General features: G+C 37.2%; 1 protein-coding gene across 1 annotated transcript in view; it reads left to right on the plus strand.

The window, feature by feature from the left end:
- LOC150102169 (serine/threonine-protein kinase D1-like) overlaps positions 1–17348 on the plus strand; it is a 250179-nt gene that overhangs the window by 211889 nt on the left and 20942 nt on the right. Inside the window, exons 17-19 of the mRNA XM_090399630.1 lie at positions 4621–4705; positions 9741–9816; positions 13087–13193. Coding sequence (XP_090255756.1) covers positions 4621–4705; positions 9741–9816; positions 13087–13193 — 268 coding nt within the window. The remainder of the gene's footprint in view (positions 1–4620; positions 4706–9740; positions 9817–13086; positions 13194–17348) is intronic.

The raw sequence follows: 17348 nt of genomic DNA on the forward strand, positions 1-17348 counted from the left end.
CATCCATGTGAAATTGCAAGTCATTCTATCAAGTTTGTTTTATACAGCTGTCTGAAGCAAAAGTCTGTATTCCTTTGAAATGGATAAAATTGAGTATCGTGTGGTTATAAAATTCTTTGTAAAAGAAGTTTTAACTCCAAAAGAGATTCATTCGAAGTTCATAAAAGTTTGTGGGCACTCTTCTCCTCCGTTTTTGACAATTAAGAAATGGACTGCAGAGTTTAAACGTGGCTGTACCAGCCTTGAAGATGATCCACGTGAAGAACATCCAAAAAGTGTAACAACACCAGAAATCATTGATCAAGTGCATGATATGGTGTTGGATGTGTGGCGAGTCAAAGTGTGTGAAATTTCTGAGACAATAGGCATTTCAAAAGAACGTGAAGTATTTTTTTTTTGTAAAGAATTGCAAATGAAAAAAGCTTTGCGCAAGATGGGTGCCGTGCTTGCTTACAGCAGATCAAAAATGCACTTGCATCTCTGAACAGTGCTTGGAGATTTTTAACAAGAATAAAACTGATTTTGTGCGTCGATTTATTACTATGGATGAAACTTGGATTCACCATTACACATCATAATCCAAACAGCAGTCAAAAGTCAGTTGTTCAGCAAAAAAAGAAGACAATTCCATCAGCAGGAAAGGTCATGGCATCGGTGTTTGGGGATGCTAAAGGCATTTTGTTTATTAATTATATTGAAAAGGGTAAAACAATAACTGGGTAATATTATTCCGATCTTTTAACCAGACTTGATGAAAAAATTCATGAGAAAAGAACCTGGTTTGCAGAAGAAAAAAATCATCTTTCATCAAGACAATGCACCTGCCCACAAAGGTGTTTTGGCAGTGGGAAAATTAAGGGATCTACACTATGAATTGTTGGAACACCCACCCTATTCCTTAGATTCTGTCTCTTTCCAAAACTAAAACTCTTCCTTGCTAATCAGCGTTTTTCTTCGAATCAACAGGTGATTGCAGCTTGAGGAGTATTTTGCAGATCTTACTGAGAACCACTACAGGGACAGGATAATGGATAGCGCTCGAACATCACTGGAATAAATTTATTAGTCGTAAGAGAGATTACGTTGAAAAATAAAAATAATTTTGAAATTATAAATTCATTTTTTCATTGTTAGACCGAGAACTTTTTTCAAATCACCTTTGTATCTATTTCAAAAGCAAATAAAGGAAAAGCTGTAGTTGTAATGGATAAGGCTGACTGTGAGAGGAAGATAGACTGCCTTTTACAGGATACCTTTACCTATCAAGAAATTAGTTATAACCTTACAAAAACACAAACAATTAAAAAACTGCTTGATGAAGTTTTTAGTTGGGATCAAAATACTTTGACAAGTTGAGCACTCATTTTGGAAGAACTCCTCTTTTATATGTCCTCCCAAAAAATCATAAAAAAAAGTTATCCAATAACACCCATCATGAATTGTGTTGACTCTCTCACCTATAGAATTACTAAATTTCTGTCACATTTATTAACTGCCCATACTGGACAATCCAGATCATTCATTAAGAATTCCACACATTTTCTTGAGAAAATCAAGGAAGTCCTTTTATCATACACACAGCTCATCATAAAACACACTCAAATTCTCTGCAGACACCACACTCTCAGACAAGGCAATCGACTCATTCTCAACTCTGCATGCAAAAAACCTGCTTCTCACTTTCCTGCTCACATCCTCTTTATACAGTTTCCAGGGATGATCTTTGGTTCTCCCCTGATAATTGTTGAATATATGATTGTTCAGTTAAATGAGATACATTTGGAAATAGGCCTGTAAATAAATGTGGATAAATGAAAAGTAATGTATAGTGAAAATAACCCAGAATGAAACAAGTTGAAATAAATCAAAGACAAATTGAAATAGTGAAGTTATACAAATATCTGGGACAAATCATTATACAGGGTGTTCGGGATAAATTTGACAGTTTCGTAAGGAAAAAGAAAATCTTCTTTGTATCTATTAAATTTAATGAATTGACAAAAAAACATTACAGGCAGAGTTAATTACAATACTATCAACAAGATTTACTCAAAATAACCACCATTAGCATCGATCACAGCTTCAATTCTGCTTCGGAACCTCGAACAAGCTGATGCTACAGTCTCCCTGGGAAGGGCCGCAAAAACTGTTTTAATTTTATCCATTAACTGGGCTTTTGTATTACTGGAAGTGCGATTGGTGTCTTTTTCAACTGTGCCCCATACAAAATAATCCATGGGGTTAAGGTCTGGGGAGTTTGGAGGCCAAACATTTGGACTGGTGAAGTCGTAGAAATTTTCAGACAACCATTTTTGACTTTTCCCAGAGGTGTGGCAAGGGGCCGAATCCTGCTGCCATACATACGGCCTACCATTGGCTACCCTTGTTATCCAGGGCTTGACTACAGTTAGCAACTCCACGAACAAAGCCCGAATTCCAATGCCAGGGTTCTTCAACACCTGTTCCTGCAGATTTGCGAGGAATTCTGCTGTACGAACGCAATCAGATCGTCTGCTAGGGATCTTTCTTCTTGCTACATCCTCGTAGTCACCATTGCAAGTCTCTAGTTCATGCCTGATTGTTTTTACTGTATTCAGGGAGCATTGGGCAGCAGTCGTAATATCCTTATTTTGATGGCGGGCACGAATCATCATGATACAAGTTATTCTCTTCCATGATTCAGGTGGGTTCCAGCTATCCATCCTTTCTGACATCTTGTATATGAATGAAGAAGGGTCCAAACTTTTAAATGAAGAGAAGTGTGTGTTAATACATGTAACTTACGGAAAAATATAATTAATTATAAATATGTCAAATTTATCCCGAACACCCTGTAAATGGACATAAACTTGATAATGAAATTTCAGCTAAAGTAACAACAGGATGGAAAATGTTTAACTAATGTAGAGATATATTTAAAGACAATTTACTAAACTGCTTTTTTTTTTAGATATTTCTTTTTAGAGATATCTGCAACCATTGTGCACTCCAAGTGACCTAGGATAGTGAAAACTGCTGTCTGACTAAGAAACCGGAAATAACACAGTGAAACTTAGAAAGAGCCATTTTGGAAATTACTCTTTTTAAATATTTAATTTAATTATTTCTAATAATTCTTTTTAAATGATAATACTTGCATAAGGAAACAAAGAACAGTAATGGACATTGTATCAGTAATAAATGGCACTGGGTAGGACATGTGAAGAGAATGTCCAGTAACCAAGAACTGGTTATTGGAAACCAGGTAGATCAGTGGTAAGATGGAATGATGAAGGGGCAGAACAAGTGGTCATTCCTGGAAACTGAATAAGAGTGTGATTAGTAAATGCCTCGAAACTAAATTTTTCGCTTTGAGAGTGATGGATGAGCAGAATGGGTTGCCTGTTGAGTGTTTTGTCAGTGATTGGTTTCAAGGAGATGTATTTTATGAATAGTATGAGCCTTCCAGAATGAGTTTTTCGATTCCATGGAGTCCTGTGCAATAATAATAAAACCAATTATTATTGGTGGCTGACCAGAACAGCTAAGTGGTTAGCGAATCCCCTTTCCAGCCATGCTGTGAATTTCAATTCTGTCATGGGCATAGCTGTTTGTGATTTGTCAGTATTGAATTTCATTGTCCAGTGTGAGACAACTGTCCACTTATTGTATGCTGAAGTAGCTTGAAAAAGTCCTAGTCTCTAGAGTATGGTTTACAGACTGTGTAAAAAATAAATAAAAAAACTAAAAAAAAATCCTTACTCCATCTAGCTGTACTATATGTTTACAACTTTTTTGTGAGTGGAAGTCACATAAATACAAAAAAAAAAAATAATAATATAATACAAAAAAAACAATGAACTTGTTGAATGTGATCTAGACAGATGATCTCTGGCATCTGGTCTACTGAAAACTCACACATCCTTCCTTCCACACACACAAATATATATATCCACCAAGAGTCACACCACCACCTCTCCCATAAAATTCAAACTGAGCAAAATTGATTTGCTATGATCATGTGAAAATCTATGGGCAAAAGTCTAGAGTCTTAACTAGATAGGGCATCAGCTGAAGGCCTCATTTGTAATATGGGATCTCTGAGAATTAATGTTTCCCATATTTTGAGAAGTGTAATGCATCTATTTTTATGTAGATTGTGCTGGTTTTAGGGGCAACCACAGATTTTAAAAAAAAGTATTTTAAACTTACTGCACCTTGATTCTGTGTGTGGTATCTAAAGCCATGGTCTGCTAGACCTGATTAACAATTACAGGTGTATTTTTGTGTTCTTCCATGTAGATAGTAGCTGACCTTCCAGTCTGTCTATAGTAGACCAACTTGCAAGAACAAAGAACCTTTATACATACCAGGAACTGGCATTTGTCCTTGGGGAATTAGACAAAGGTAGTTAGTTTAGTTTCAAGCAAGGTTTGAAGGTTTGCAGGTTAATTGTTCACACAAAATATGGGATTATTATGTTTCTTTTTTAGTTATTGTGCTGTGACAAGCTATAAAAAGTGCCATACTAATATTTATGGCAAGTGAACACACAAGATTTTTAAGTGATATAAACAGCTTAACTGTTTTTTTTTTTTTTTAATGCCAACTAATATTAAATTGAATTTCAAAAATTTTCAGGTAAAATTGTGTGACTTTGGATATGCAAGAATAATTGGAGAAAGATCATTTCGAAGATCTGTTGTTGGAACTCCTGCCTATTTAGGTAACATCTATTTATTTCAGAAGTGTGTGTGTGTGTCTATATATATATATATATTTATAAACCAAGAACATAATTTCTTGGCATCTTTAATTTATAGTATAAACCAAGTGAAAAAGCTTTCAACATCTATCTCTAATCCAGAAATTAAACCTTATTTTAATAATAAGGTGTGACACCTTTTGATTACTTGTATACGGGAAATATATGACTTCTGCATTAATTCAACCTTTGTATCTCTTCTAGGTCTGACTCCCACTGATGGAGCTTGCTTCCCAGGGAGTAGAGAAGTTCTGATTGGTCTCTGGGTTTTGTCTATCAGTGAGTAGGAAAGTCACTTGAGAGCAGGAAACCACCGCTGAGTTTCTTACCCTGGAGTGATTCAGGTCAGGAATGATGTGTTTGATCCTTTAGGGTTGCTCAGTGAGGTTTAAAGTGATCTTGTGGATCACTCAGAGTTTTTGAAGAGGTACTCCACACTTTAACATACCTTAATAAAGGTTGAGGCCTGGGTAGGTGGCCCTTCCCATAATGCAGAGCATGATATGTCTGATGGGATGTGTGCTTTTCATTATGGGACTAAGGCAATTGATGTGAAGTCATTAGCCTCTATATACAAGTAGCCCAGACATGAAGAAACTCTATGTGCAAACTTTGTTTGCTTACACTTGGATAAAGGATTAAATCAAGAATGTAATTTCTTGGCATCTTTAATTGATTGTAGGAAGTCAGCTGAATAAACTTATTCAACTGACATCATTCTTCTCCTGCATCTTTTACATTAATGATCAAGGCAAATTATCTTGACCATTACCAATTACACTAGCAGTTATTTGCATGATTACTTGGATCCCTCCAAACCATAGGAACTGTGAACGGCATCGACACTTGACTGCCTTTCATAATTCTTGCATTATGTACCACAGCATATGTGTGGGGGCCCAAGCCTTGTTATAGTCCCTGATCTTGCATCCAAAATAAAGCTGATATGTAATGAAAGTTATTTGCATTATTAACACAAGTACGAGGCATCACTACTGCTGGATTTACACTGCAGGGATCACTTTTGTGGTACTTATAATGTAGGAGTGTAGCCCAGGAAGTCACATAAACACTTTCTCACTCTTTGAGACCACTTTATACTAATGATTGCATCAGCCAATGAGGCAGTAGCTCCTGAGGGTGTTGTGTATGATTGGCTGATGCAATATGATACCTATGTACACAATGCCGACCGAGTCTCTTCTAAACAAGAACTAGTCGACAGTTTTTATTGTAATTTTCATTTCAGAGGCAAATTGTGTGTTGTCTAGTGAAGTTATTCCATTGCACTTCAGCTCTATCAAAAACATTAGGGAAAGTTATTAAAAGTCAACTCCTTCACTATCTAGAGCTGATCAGTTAATCAGTGACCATCTGTATAGATTCTGCCATCTCGATCCACAGTTGATCATCCATGGCATCTTCTTTCAGTTTGCAACCCTTGTGAATCCATATATTCCTAAGCTAGAAGATTATTTGGTAATCAACTCTGTAAACACTGCTCCTCTATATTTCAGCGAGTTTGATTAATTGGCAACCCTGCTCTTACACTCACTTCAACCACTGTCTCACAGATGCTGTTCTACCAAACTGGTTGACACTTTCTCCACTTTTTCAATATTGCAGCACTTCACATGAAATGTATGTTCTATTTAGTTGAAGAGTTGGAATTATCCATTCAGATAGCAGGGAACCACTGTTTGAATGCTAGAAAAAAGAAGCTGGAAATGGAACACTACCTAACCTAGAATGCAGGTCTTTTTGAAAATTATGGAGACAACTATTGTGTTTGAATAAAAACTTTAGTTTAATATAACTAAAATCTACAATTCGACGTTTCGACCTTTATGTCAAGGTCATCTTCTGGAGCGTACAAATTTTTTTCTAGAGTTTTTCCTTATTTTTTTCCAGGGCATGCTTGGCCGAATTGTCAGTAATTCTTTCAAGTGTTTGTAGAATGTCTGGATTAACATAGTTCGATAGTTCTGATTTAATTTAGAAACCAGATTTTGTGTTGTAGCTAGGTTTTGGCGGGCTGTTTGAATCTGTTCTCTAAGCATTGCTTTTTCTGTGCGGTCATAGATACAGAGTGCCTTAGCGGACGTAAATTTCTTTTTTAGCCTGATGCAGATCGGAATAAGGTTATTGTCTCTGCATCTTTTTAAAAAGGCCAGCTGATTGATCAGGAGAGAAATACGAATCTTTAGCTTACCATAGTGATTGCAGCGCTTGTGGGTATCATTTCCATGGATGATCTGAATCCTTTCTTTTAGGCTTGAACGGTGATCTGAATGCATTTTTGAAAATTATGGAGACAACTACCGTGTTTGAATAAAAACTTTAGTTTAATATAACTAAAATCTACAATTCGACGTTTAGACCTTTATGTCAAGGTCCTCCCCGAGAAACAACAATGAACAACAAACAAGGGAGACAAGGAGCGACCAACCACCGACAAGCAAGAACCATGTGATTAACCTATCAAGCCACACCCTGAACAACGGCGAACTTACACTACTGAATAAAGGACTGAACTACGCAATAGCACCGAAAAAGGTAAACAAATTGGATTTTATCTACCACATTGAAAGAGGCATCAGATCCCTACCTAACAATATAGCAGATAAAATACGACTAGAAACCAGTAATGTCCTAAATACCAAGAAAACCATACAGAACAACCTGACAGAATTAGCAGCAATTAAATCATTAAAAGCCAAACAAAACATAATAATAACGAAAGCGGATAAAGGCAGTGCCACTGTTGTCCTTGACAGGTCAACATACATACTACAAATGAACCAACTAGTAGCCGATTAACAACACATATAAAATGTTAAATTATAACCCAACAAAAAGAATAAAGGATAAAACAGAAAAACTACTAAAGTCCGTCACTTCTTGGCCACCAGACACGGTTAAAAAACTCAAACCCCACTACGCCCAACCCCCCAGAATATATTGGGTTCCGAAAATACACAAACAAAATGTGCCCCTTCGACCAATCGTGGAAGGAATAGACAGTCCCAATTACCACCTAGCCAAGAAATTAGCGGCAACACTCAAGGAGTTGGTAGGTCATTCCCTCCCCTCCTACATAAAAAACACACAACACTTTATAAACAAAATCAAAAACATAACACTCGACAAAGACGACTTATTAGTCAGTTTTGACGTTTCTTCCCTTTTCACTAATGTCCACATCAATGACACAATTCTCCTACTACAGAACAAATTCCCGCCGACATTACGGCCCTCTTTGCCCACGTACTAAAGTCCGGTTACTTCGTGTGGCAAAACAAATTCTACCTACAAAAGGAAGGTACAGCCATGGGCTCACCATTATCCCCCCCAATCGCTAACTTCTACATGGAAACATTTGAGCAAAGGGCTCTTGATTCCGCCACGCTACGACCGACAGTCTGGCTCAGATACGTCGATGACGTGTTCGCGATTTGGCCGCACGGGCGACAAACGCTAAACACATTCCTCATCCACCTAAACAAACAACAAACGTATACAATTTACCATCGAAATCGAAAACCAAAATTCGCTTCCATTCCTAGACACACTAGTTACACGTCTTCCTTCAGGCAGTCTATCCTTCACGGTCTACCGAAAACTGACACACACATGGGCCAATACATATATGCGAATTCATACCACCACCACCCAGCACAAAAATATGGAGTCATTAACACCCTTAAAAACAGAGCCACAACTATTTGCTCTAACCAGCAAGCCCTAAAACAAGAACTAAAAATCATTAGTGACACATTCATAAATAATGGCTATAACAAAAATAGTCAATAAAATACTCTATAAAACCACAACAAAAACAAATCTAGATTACAGTAAAACCATAGCCATCCCATACATTAAAGGGCTATCGGAAAAAATCAACAGAATCCTACAACATTATAACCTCAATGCCACCTTTAAACCACCCACTAAACTTAAAACCATATTCAGCTCCTCTAAGGATCCTCTCCTCCCATTAGCACATCCTGGAGTCTATTGCATCTGCTGCACCTGTAACTTACCGTACATTGGTGAAATAGGACGAACGATCCCTATACGCAAGAAAGAACACATTAAATATAACCATTATGGTGAAGCAGGCCTCTCAGACCACGCACTTAACACCTTACACCAAATCAACTGGAAAAGCACCTGCTCCTTACACTGCACAAAAACTTGGTACGAAAGAAAATTTAAGGAATCCTGCGAAATCCTGATAAACCACCCAAATATCAACAACAAAGATGGTATGAAAATTCCAAGGATCTGGATGGCACACATTCAGCCAATCTAATATGAAAGATTCAACATGTCAGGACTCTAGCCAATCTGCTAGTATTAGAAACCATTCCACTCCAACTGGCTGGAATGATGTTAATATATGTATATAGTAGACAACACAAATAATAGGACTCTAGCGTTGATGTATATTTTTTTTTTTTTTTTTTTTTTTCCACCAGAGGTCAGGCCAACAATTGTGGTAGCAGTTGGTCAGTGTCTTTAACGAACCAGTTTGATTGTAGTATAGCTTGTTTCTTGTGTATATTTGTACACTCCAGAAGATGACCTTGATATAAAGGTGGAAACATAGATTTGTAGATTTTAGTTATATTAAACTAAAGTTTTTATTCAAACACGGTAGTTGTCTCCATAATTTTCAAAAATTCATTCGGATCACCGTGCAAGCCTAAAAGAAAGGAAAAAAAGAATGTAGGTCCATTTCTTTTACCATTTTGTGAATGATGCTTTGTCAGTGCTAAAGAGGTCAAGATTTTTCTGCCTCTAAGGGCCAAGACTGTTAAATGTAATAACGTACATTTTGTTAAATAATGTTTTTCAGTTGTGATATTATGAATTGTTGAAATGAGAACGTCAGATTTGTAAGTTTTTAGCTCATCCTTGTATAAACTAGCCTGCATTTTTAGAAATGCATAATAAAGTGTATATAGTTATGTTAATTTATTTTTGCTTATAGCCCCTGAGGTGTTAAAAAATAGAGGATATAATAGATCATTAGATATGTGGTCTGTTGGAGTCATTATTTATGTTAGGTAAGTTTGAAACATTCATTTAGATTTTTATTCCTTGAATAAATTATTGGCAATTTGGGATTTAGCCGACCAATTTGTATTCTTATTGGTTAAACCAAAATAAAAAATGATGGTACAACATGACAAAATTTCATGCCGGCTGGGGCGTTGCCCGGTTAAACAAGGCCCCCGTTGTTTTCGCCAGGGAACCAGGGCGAACAGCGAAAAGTCAGCTACTGGAACAAATCTGAAAACAAACCCCAACTCAACATCACCAGAGTTAAAGATCGGTACTATCAACGTAAGAAGCCTGAATGGCAAAGAAATGGAGCTAGCTGAGGAATTAGATAAGTACCAGATCGACATAATAGGGGTGACTGAAACAAAAAAGACCAAAACTGGTGAGACCTTTCTGAGCAATAAATACAAAATGTTATATTCAGACAACGACAATCAAGGAAAAGAAGGAGTAGCCATAGTATTCAACACAAAATACGAGGCTAATCTTCTTGAATGGCAGTCAGTCTCAAGTAGAGTAATGTGGACAAATATGAGAATGGGGAACTGGACAATGAGACTTATTTGTGCCTATGGTCCCACAGAAGGTTCTACTAAGGTAGAAGTGGAGGAATTTTTTGAGGCTTTAGAAAAAGCAACTGCCACAATGAAAAAGGAAAAGTTGGTCCTTGTTGAGGATCTAAATAGCAGAGTAGGAAATGATTGTGAGACATACAAAAATATTTTGGGAAAATTTGGAGAAAAGAGCAAAGCTAATAATGGCAAATATTTGTTGGATTTCTGCTCAGGACATGGACTGGTTATTACTAACACCATGTTCCAACATAAAAATGTGCACAAATTCACACGGAGAGAAGAGGCTAGGAATAAGAAAAGTCTCATTGACTATGTTATTGTTGATAGTGATGTTTTCTCCTTGGTGCAGGACACCAGAGTGTACAGAGGATTTGATATTGGAAGTGATCACTATTTAGTCTTGAGCAGGATAAAATTCAATTTCATATTGAAAAGAATAACATGTAAGAAAGTTTTAAAGCAAATAAAAGTTGAGCAGCTCTCAGATGTGAACTGTAGACTAAAATACAGAAAGATTATTGAAAAGAAAATGAAAGAGTTTGAGAACAGGAATCAAACCTTGGAGATTCAGTGGCAAACTCTGAAGAAAACATTGATTGATTCTTCCAGAGAGGCATGTGGTGAGGTTGTATGCAAGGATAAAAGAATCAGAACTCCCTGGTGGACACAGTAAGTTAAAGAGGCAGTGAAGGAAAAGAAGAAAGCATATCAAAAGTTCCTGGCAAATAAGTCAGCTTTTACTCTTACAGAATACAGAGACAAATGTAAGAAAGCTAAACAGCGTGTAAAACTAGCTAAACAAAAGTCATGGAAGGACTTTGGCAAGAATATAGAAAATAAATATCAAGAAGGTGGCAAAATATTCTGGAGGTTGTTGAAGAAGCTTAGGAATGGAGGAAAGAGTGCTGTAAAAGGAGTTAGAGATGATAAAGGTGACATGAAAACAGGAGAAAAAGATATCCTTGAAGTATGGAGTAATTACTTTGAAAAACTGCTAAATGAAACAAGCAGTGATGACAGCACAGTGATAAAAAACACTGACCAGGCATGCAGTCAGGAATACATATCCATACTTGAAGTAGAAAAAGCCGTCAAAGGCTTGAAATGTGGAAAGGCAGCAGGAGTAGATGATATTCGACCAGAAATGCTGAAGTATGGTGGTATAAAAGTCTTACAGTGGCTGCACTGCATAGTTCAGAAAGCCTGGACAGAGGGATGAATTCCCGATGATTGGAGTAGAGCTCTCATAGTACCCATATATAAAAAGGGAAATAAAACTGAATGTGAGAATTACAGAGGTATTTCCCTACTGAGTGTTCCTGGCAAGATCTATGCAAGTATACTTGAGAAACAGTTGAGAAGAATTGTGGAAGAACAAGCTGGATTCAGGCCAAATAGAGGCTGTCAGGATCAGATCTTCACTTTACGACAAATAGTCGAGAAAGCATGGGAATACAACAAAGATCTGTATTTAAGTTTTGTCGATTTGGAAAAGGCATATGACAAGGTGCCAAGAGAGAAGCTATTCAATACGCTGCAGTTATCAGTGGGAAATTATATCAAGCAATACTTAGTCTTTATTTGAGTTGTAAGTCAGCAGTTAGAATTGAAGGAAGTACAGGAAGATGGTTTAATGTTAAATCTGGTATGAGACAAGGATGTACATTATCCCCTCTGTTATTCATTATCTATATGGATCACATTATGAAGGAATGTGGTATTAAACCTGATATCAAAATTGGAGATGTTAATGTCAGCTCTTTGCTTTATGCGGATGATGTTATACTTCTAAATAAATCCGCTACAAGTCTGCAAGATTCTCTGACTAAATTGAATAGCTGTTGTAATAGATATGGTATGAAGGTCAGCAATAAAAAGACAAAGACAATAAAAATAGGCAGAATCATTGAAAATGTCAACTGCGTTGTGAATGGAGAACCTGTGGAACAAGTAAAACATTTCAGCTACTTAGGCACGATTTTTACTGAAGATGGTAAATTAAATATAGAAATAAACAACAGAATCAGCAAAGCTGGTATAGTGGGAAGTCAATTGAATAAATTCATATGGAATAACAAAGAAAGTAGTCGGAACACTAAATTAGCTGTATACAAGACAGTGTTCAAACCAGTTTTAACTTATGGATCTGAGAGCTGGGTCAGAAGTAAAACACTTGACCAAAGACTAGTGACTGCAGATATGAGAGTCCTGAGAAAGATTAGAGGTGTGAACAGATGGCATCAATGGCAATATCATATTAAAAATGAGGATATTAGGAAAGAACTTGACATTGTCAGCATCCAGGAATGCGTTAGCAGAGCAAATCTCAGGTGGTATGGTCACTTAAATAGAATGGGAGAGGAAAGATTAGCAAAACAAGTGTTCTCTGCCAGGTTGGCAGGAAAACGGCCCAGAGGAAGACCAAGATATAGGTGGATTGATACGGTACAAAGTGCCTTAGACGATAGAAATATAAGATCTGATAATGTTGGAGTCTTGACAAGTAACAGACTGATTTGGAGGAAAATTGTAGATAGGAAGTTAGTAATGATGTAATTTTTTCATGTCGTACTGTCATATCCTGTACACCCCTTGAGGGTACATGGCAGGAATTTGATGATGATGATGATAAATTATTGAATCTTGTGTAATTTTATGAAATTTCTTAATAACTATTTTTTCAATTTATTTCTTTAGCTTAAGCGGAACTTTTCCCTTTAATGAAGATGAAGACATCAATGATCAAATTCAGAATGCAGCTTTTATGTATCCTCCAAATCCATGGAAGGATGTGTCAAATGAAGGTAAAGAATATTTAAATGGCCTACATCCCTCGCCATTTTTTTTTTCTCCTGCAGCCTGTATAATATGCCTACACAAAGCACATAACTACTATTATAGTTTTTCATATCGTAGGTGTGTGTGTGTGGGGGGGGGATTCGTTTCTTAATGGTTAGGTTTGATCTGTAAAGGACAGGGTGTCCAGTTCTCATCCAGCTGTAATGAACTATTTTTTTAACCTTGATAGTTGTCTTATGCCAGGTGACTCAATGTAAATGTTTGTTAATGAATAGAAATGTCATTTTGCATGTGCACATGGTAAATCCTGTTTATTTTGGCCTGATGATTCAACATGCTATTTTAATCTGTCTTTTTTTAAGAAAAAAAAAATTACTTCCCTTACTTTTGATAATGCTCATCTTAACAGCCAAGACCAGATCTCTCTTCTTAGACTGACCCTTACTCTTAGCCTTTCCTGGAATAATCATATCACTTCTGTAGCATCCTCAGCTTTCAAAAAGCCTGGGATACTTTTTTTGCTCAAGATGTTATTTTGATCTGTCCAGCTACTTGCTGTTTATACAAATCCATCCAACCTTGGAATACTGTTCTCATATTCAGCTAAGGCCTAACAATTCTTGATGCAGTTCAGAAGAAAGCAGTTTGGCTACTTAACAATCCCTCTCTGAGACTCCCTCCAGACACTCTCTCGCAGACTGTTAGTTTCTGAATTTGTCTCTTCTACAGATATTTTTGTGGGTAATGTGCAGCAGAACTGGCATTCATCATGCCACCCTCTTCCCGATTCTGCTAAATCTGTAACATGAGCAGCATCTCGTCTTTTGCAGCTGAACTGATGACTCTCCTATTCATCTTTCATTCCATCTGTTAGTTCTTTGGAATAGCATTCCCAAAAGATTAAAATCTCCAGCTCTTCAAAAAGAATATTAAGAAATATCTTTGTGCACTTTTACTCCAACCCATATACAGCATTTATTGCTTTAGGCCTTGCAGCCTCTCGTGTGAGAGAGAGGGAGAGAGAAAGAAATAAAAAAAAAATAATAATAAAGAAATAAACTTGGTTAACTGTGGAGGATGTCTTAACAGGGATAGCAATCGCAGGATATAACATATTTCGGCAGGATAGGGAGAATAAACATGGTGGTTGAGTGGACAAAATCACATGAATTTAATTCTCCCAACAAAGACATTGGCAGCCATTGTTCTGGTATGCATTGGTGCCATACCAACAATATACACTAACTCAGTCTATCATGTTTACTTATAAAACTTATTTAACTCAGTATTAGCAAAAATTTGGAAAAATGACTTATCTTTCAGCAACGTTATGAATCGACAATGTTCGCCATATATTCTCGAACCAAGGTGCCATTTCTTGGTAAATATTCCTGTCTCCACAGAAATATAATGTGGTGTAAGCGTGTGTAATTTCAAATACATTTAGTAAATTCAAGTAGGACAGTACTTCCTGGAGAGATACACATAGATGTTATTTCCATCTTAAGTTAAAATAAATGTTTCTGATAATAACTTCTTTAATATTTCATTTACATCTGTGTTCACTATCGAAATAACATTGTTTAAAAAATCTAGACTTTTAATTAAAATAATGCTCAACTGGGGCCAGTCGAGCATGGAGAGATCACATCGAGTGAGTGGTATCGGTGGAACTAGCTGTAGATCCAGAAATGAGCTGTTGTGTTTGTATACAAATGCTAGAAGCATAAGAAACAAGGCAGATGAAATGGTTGCACTAATTGCATCTGTTCACCCAAAGATTGTCGGAATAAGTAAGACATGGTTGGAAGAGGACGATATCTTGACAGGGATAGAGATGGAAGGGTGTGATGTGTTTCGTGAAGATAGAAGGGGTAAAAAGGGAGGGGGAGTGCTATTGATGATAGAGAAAGAGTTATCTCCATACAAAGTAGAGATGCAAGAGGGAAATAGTGCCCGTGGTTTTGAGGCAGTATGGTATGAGATAGAGGTGAATGGAATCAAATACTTGATTGGATGTTGTTATAGACCAGATAATGTGGATGGTGGTGATAATGAAATGTATAATCAAATTAGCCAAGCAAATAAGAAAAGGGTGATCATAATGGGCGATTTTAATTATGGCAATATAGACTGGAATGAAGAGATAGCAACTGGAAGTAAAGAAAATGAGTTTCTTGAGTTTTTGAGGGATAACTACCTCAGACAGTGTAACAGAGGGCACACGAGGATTGAGGGTCTTGGATTTGGTTATCCCATCAGAGGATGTAATTATAATTGAGGTGTCACATCATCCACTAATTGGTGAGAGTGACCATGAGGTGATTACCTGGGTGGTTGCTAGCAGTGTGAAGACCTCTGTGAGAAAAGAGTATATGTAGAACTACAAGTGGGGGGGGGGTGATTATGAAGAGCTCAGGAGACAGTTTGCGGGTGTAGCATGGAATGAGGAGTTAGCTGGAAAAGAGATCAATGCAGCTTGGGGGATTTTCAAAAACTATCTAGTAGATGCAATGTCTAAATGTATTCCAAGGGTGAGAAGGTTAAATAAAGTAGGTGTGAGATAGATGAATAAAGAGATTAAGCATGCGATACAGAGAAAAAGAGGATCGCGGAGGCAGCATAAACGAAGTGGAAATAACCAATTCCATGAGGTCTACAAAGACCAGGCAAGGAGGGTGACTTGGTTGGTGAGGGTAGCTAAAGAGAGATATGAACAGCAGTTAGCAAATGATGCCAAAAAGAATCCTAAGGAGTTCTTTCGATATGTAGCCAGCAAAAGAAAGAATGATTATGGAAGGATGATTGGAGAAAATGGTATAAAGACAGCTGTTACAGAGGATGTAATTATAAATGAGGAGATACTTAATGAGCAGTTCAAAAAGGTCTTTCAATCTTGTGAATGTGACTTCATGGAGAGATTGAGAGCAGTTGATGATGGGGAGCAGAGACTGACTGTAAGTGAGCAAGAGGTATATGGGGAGTTGAATAAACTAGATGTTAATAAGACTGTGGGACTTGATAATATATCACCACTTATTCTGGAGGAATGTGCCATGGAGTTGACACCTGCCTTGACATATTTTTTTAATACGAGTCATGCACTCGGTCAAGTTCCTAAGGAGTGGAAGGAGGGCAAGATTGTGCCATTTCATAAAGGAGGTGATTGAACTCAAGCATCAAACTATAGGCCTATCTGTGTGAAACTAATTTTCTTTACTTCCAGTTGCTATGTCATCATTCCAGTCTATATTGCCATAATTAAAATCGCCCATTATGGTGTTGTGGTTAAGTTGTTGGAGAAGCTTGTGAGAACTAGGATTCAGAGTTGGGTTGACAACAATGGTATTATCTTTGATGGACAGCATGGATTTGCTAAATGGGGGGGGGGGTCATGTTTTAGTAATCTACTTACTTATTACAATAAAGTGACTGCTTCCTTGGACAGAGGAGAAGGATACACAGTAATATACTTGGATTTCATAAAGGCTTTTGATAGAGTACCTCATGATAAGTTGACAGTCAAACTAGAGCAGATGGGGTTGGATATTAGACTAATGCATTGGATTGGAGACTGGCTATCTGATAGGTATCAACACGTTGTGTATGGGGGAGCGATATCCAGGAAAAGGAAAGTCACTAGTGGAGTGCCTCAGGGGTCTGTTTTAGGGCCATTACTGTTTAACTTGTATATTAATGATATTGGTGAAGATTTGGATGGAGATATTCAGTTGTTTGCAGATGATGCAAAGTTGGAACGAACCATGAAGAGTAGTGAAGATGTTGTGGCCTTACAAGAAGACTTGAATAAATTGAGTGATTGGGCATGGAAATGGGAATGTGAGTTCAATGTTGCAAAATGTAAGGTTTTAAAATTTGGAAAACAAAGATGGGATGCAGAATTTATGCTTGGTGAGGATATATTGTTGGAAGTGGAGGAAATAAGAGATCTGGGGGTGATAGTGGATAGGGATCTGAAATTTAGGGAACACATAGCCAAAATTGTGAAGACAACACAAAGGCTTCTGGGAATGATGCGGAGGACACTGACGTGTAGAAATAGGGAGATTCTTGTTCCGTTGTATAAGGCTTTGATTAGGCCACACATGGACTATTGTGCCCAGATTTGGTCACCTGGTTTTCAGAAGGATGAAGAGATG

Source organism: Typopeltis vanoorti, chromosome 10 (genome assembly GCF_054136105.1).
Source record: "Typopeltis vanoorti isolate ZY-2024b chromosome 10, IOZ_Tvanoo_1.0, whole genome shotgun sequence".
Lineage (NCBI taxonomy): Eukaryota > Metazoa > Arthropoda > Arachnida > Uropygi > Thelyphonidae > Typopeltis > Typopeltis vanoorti.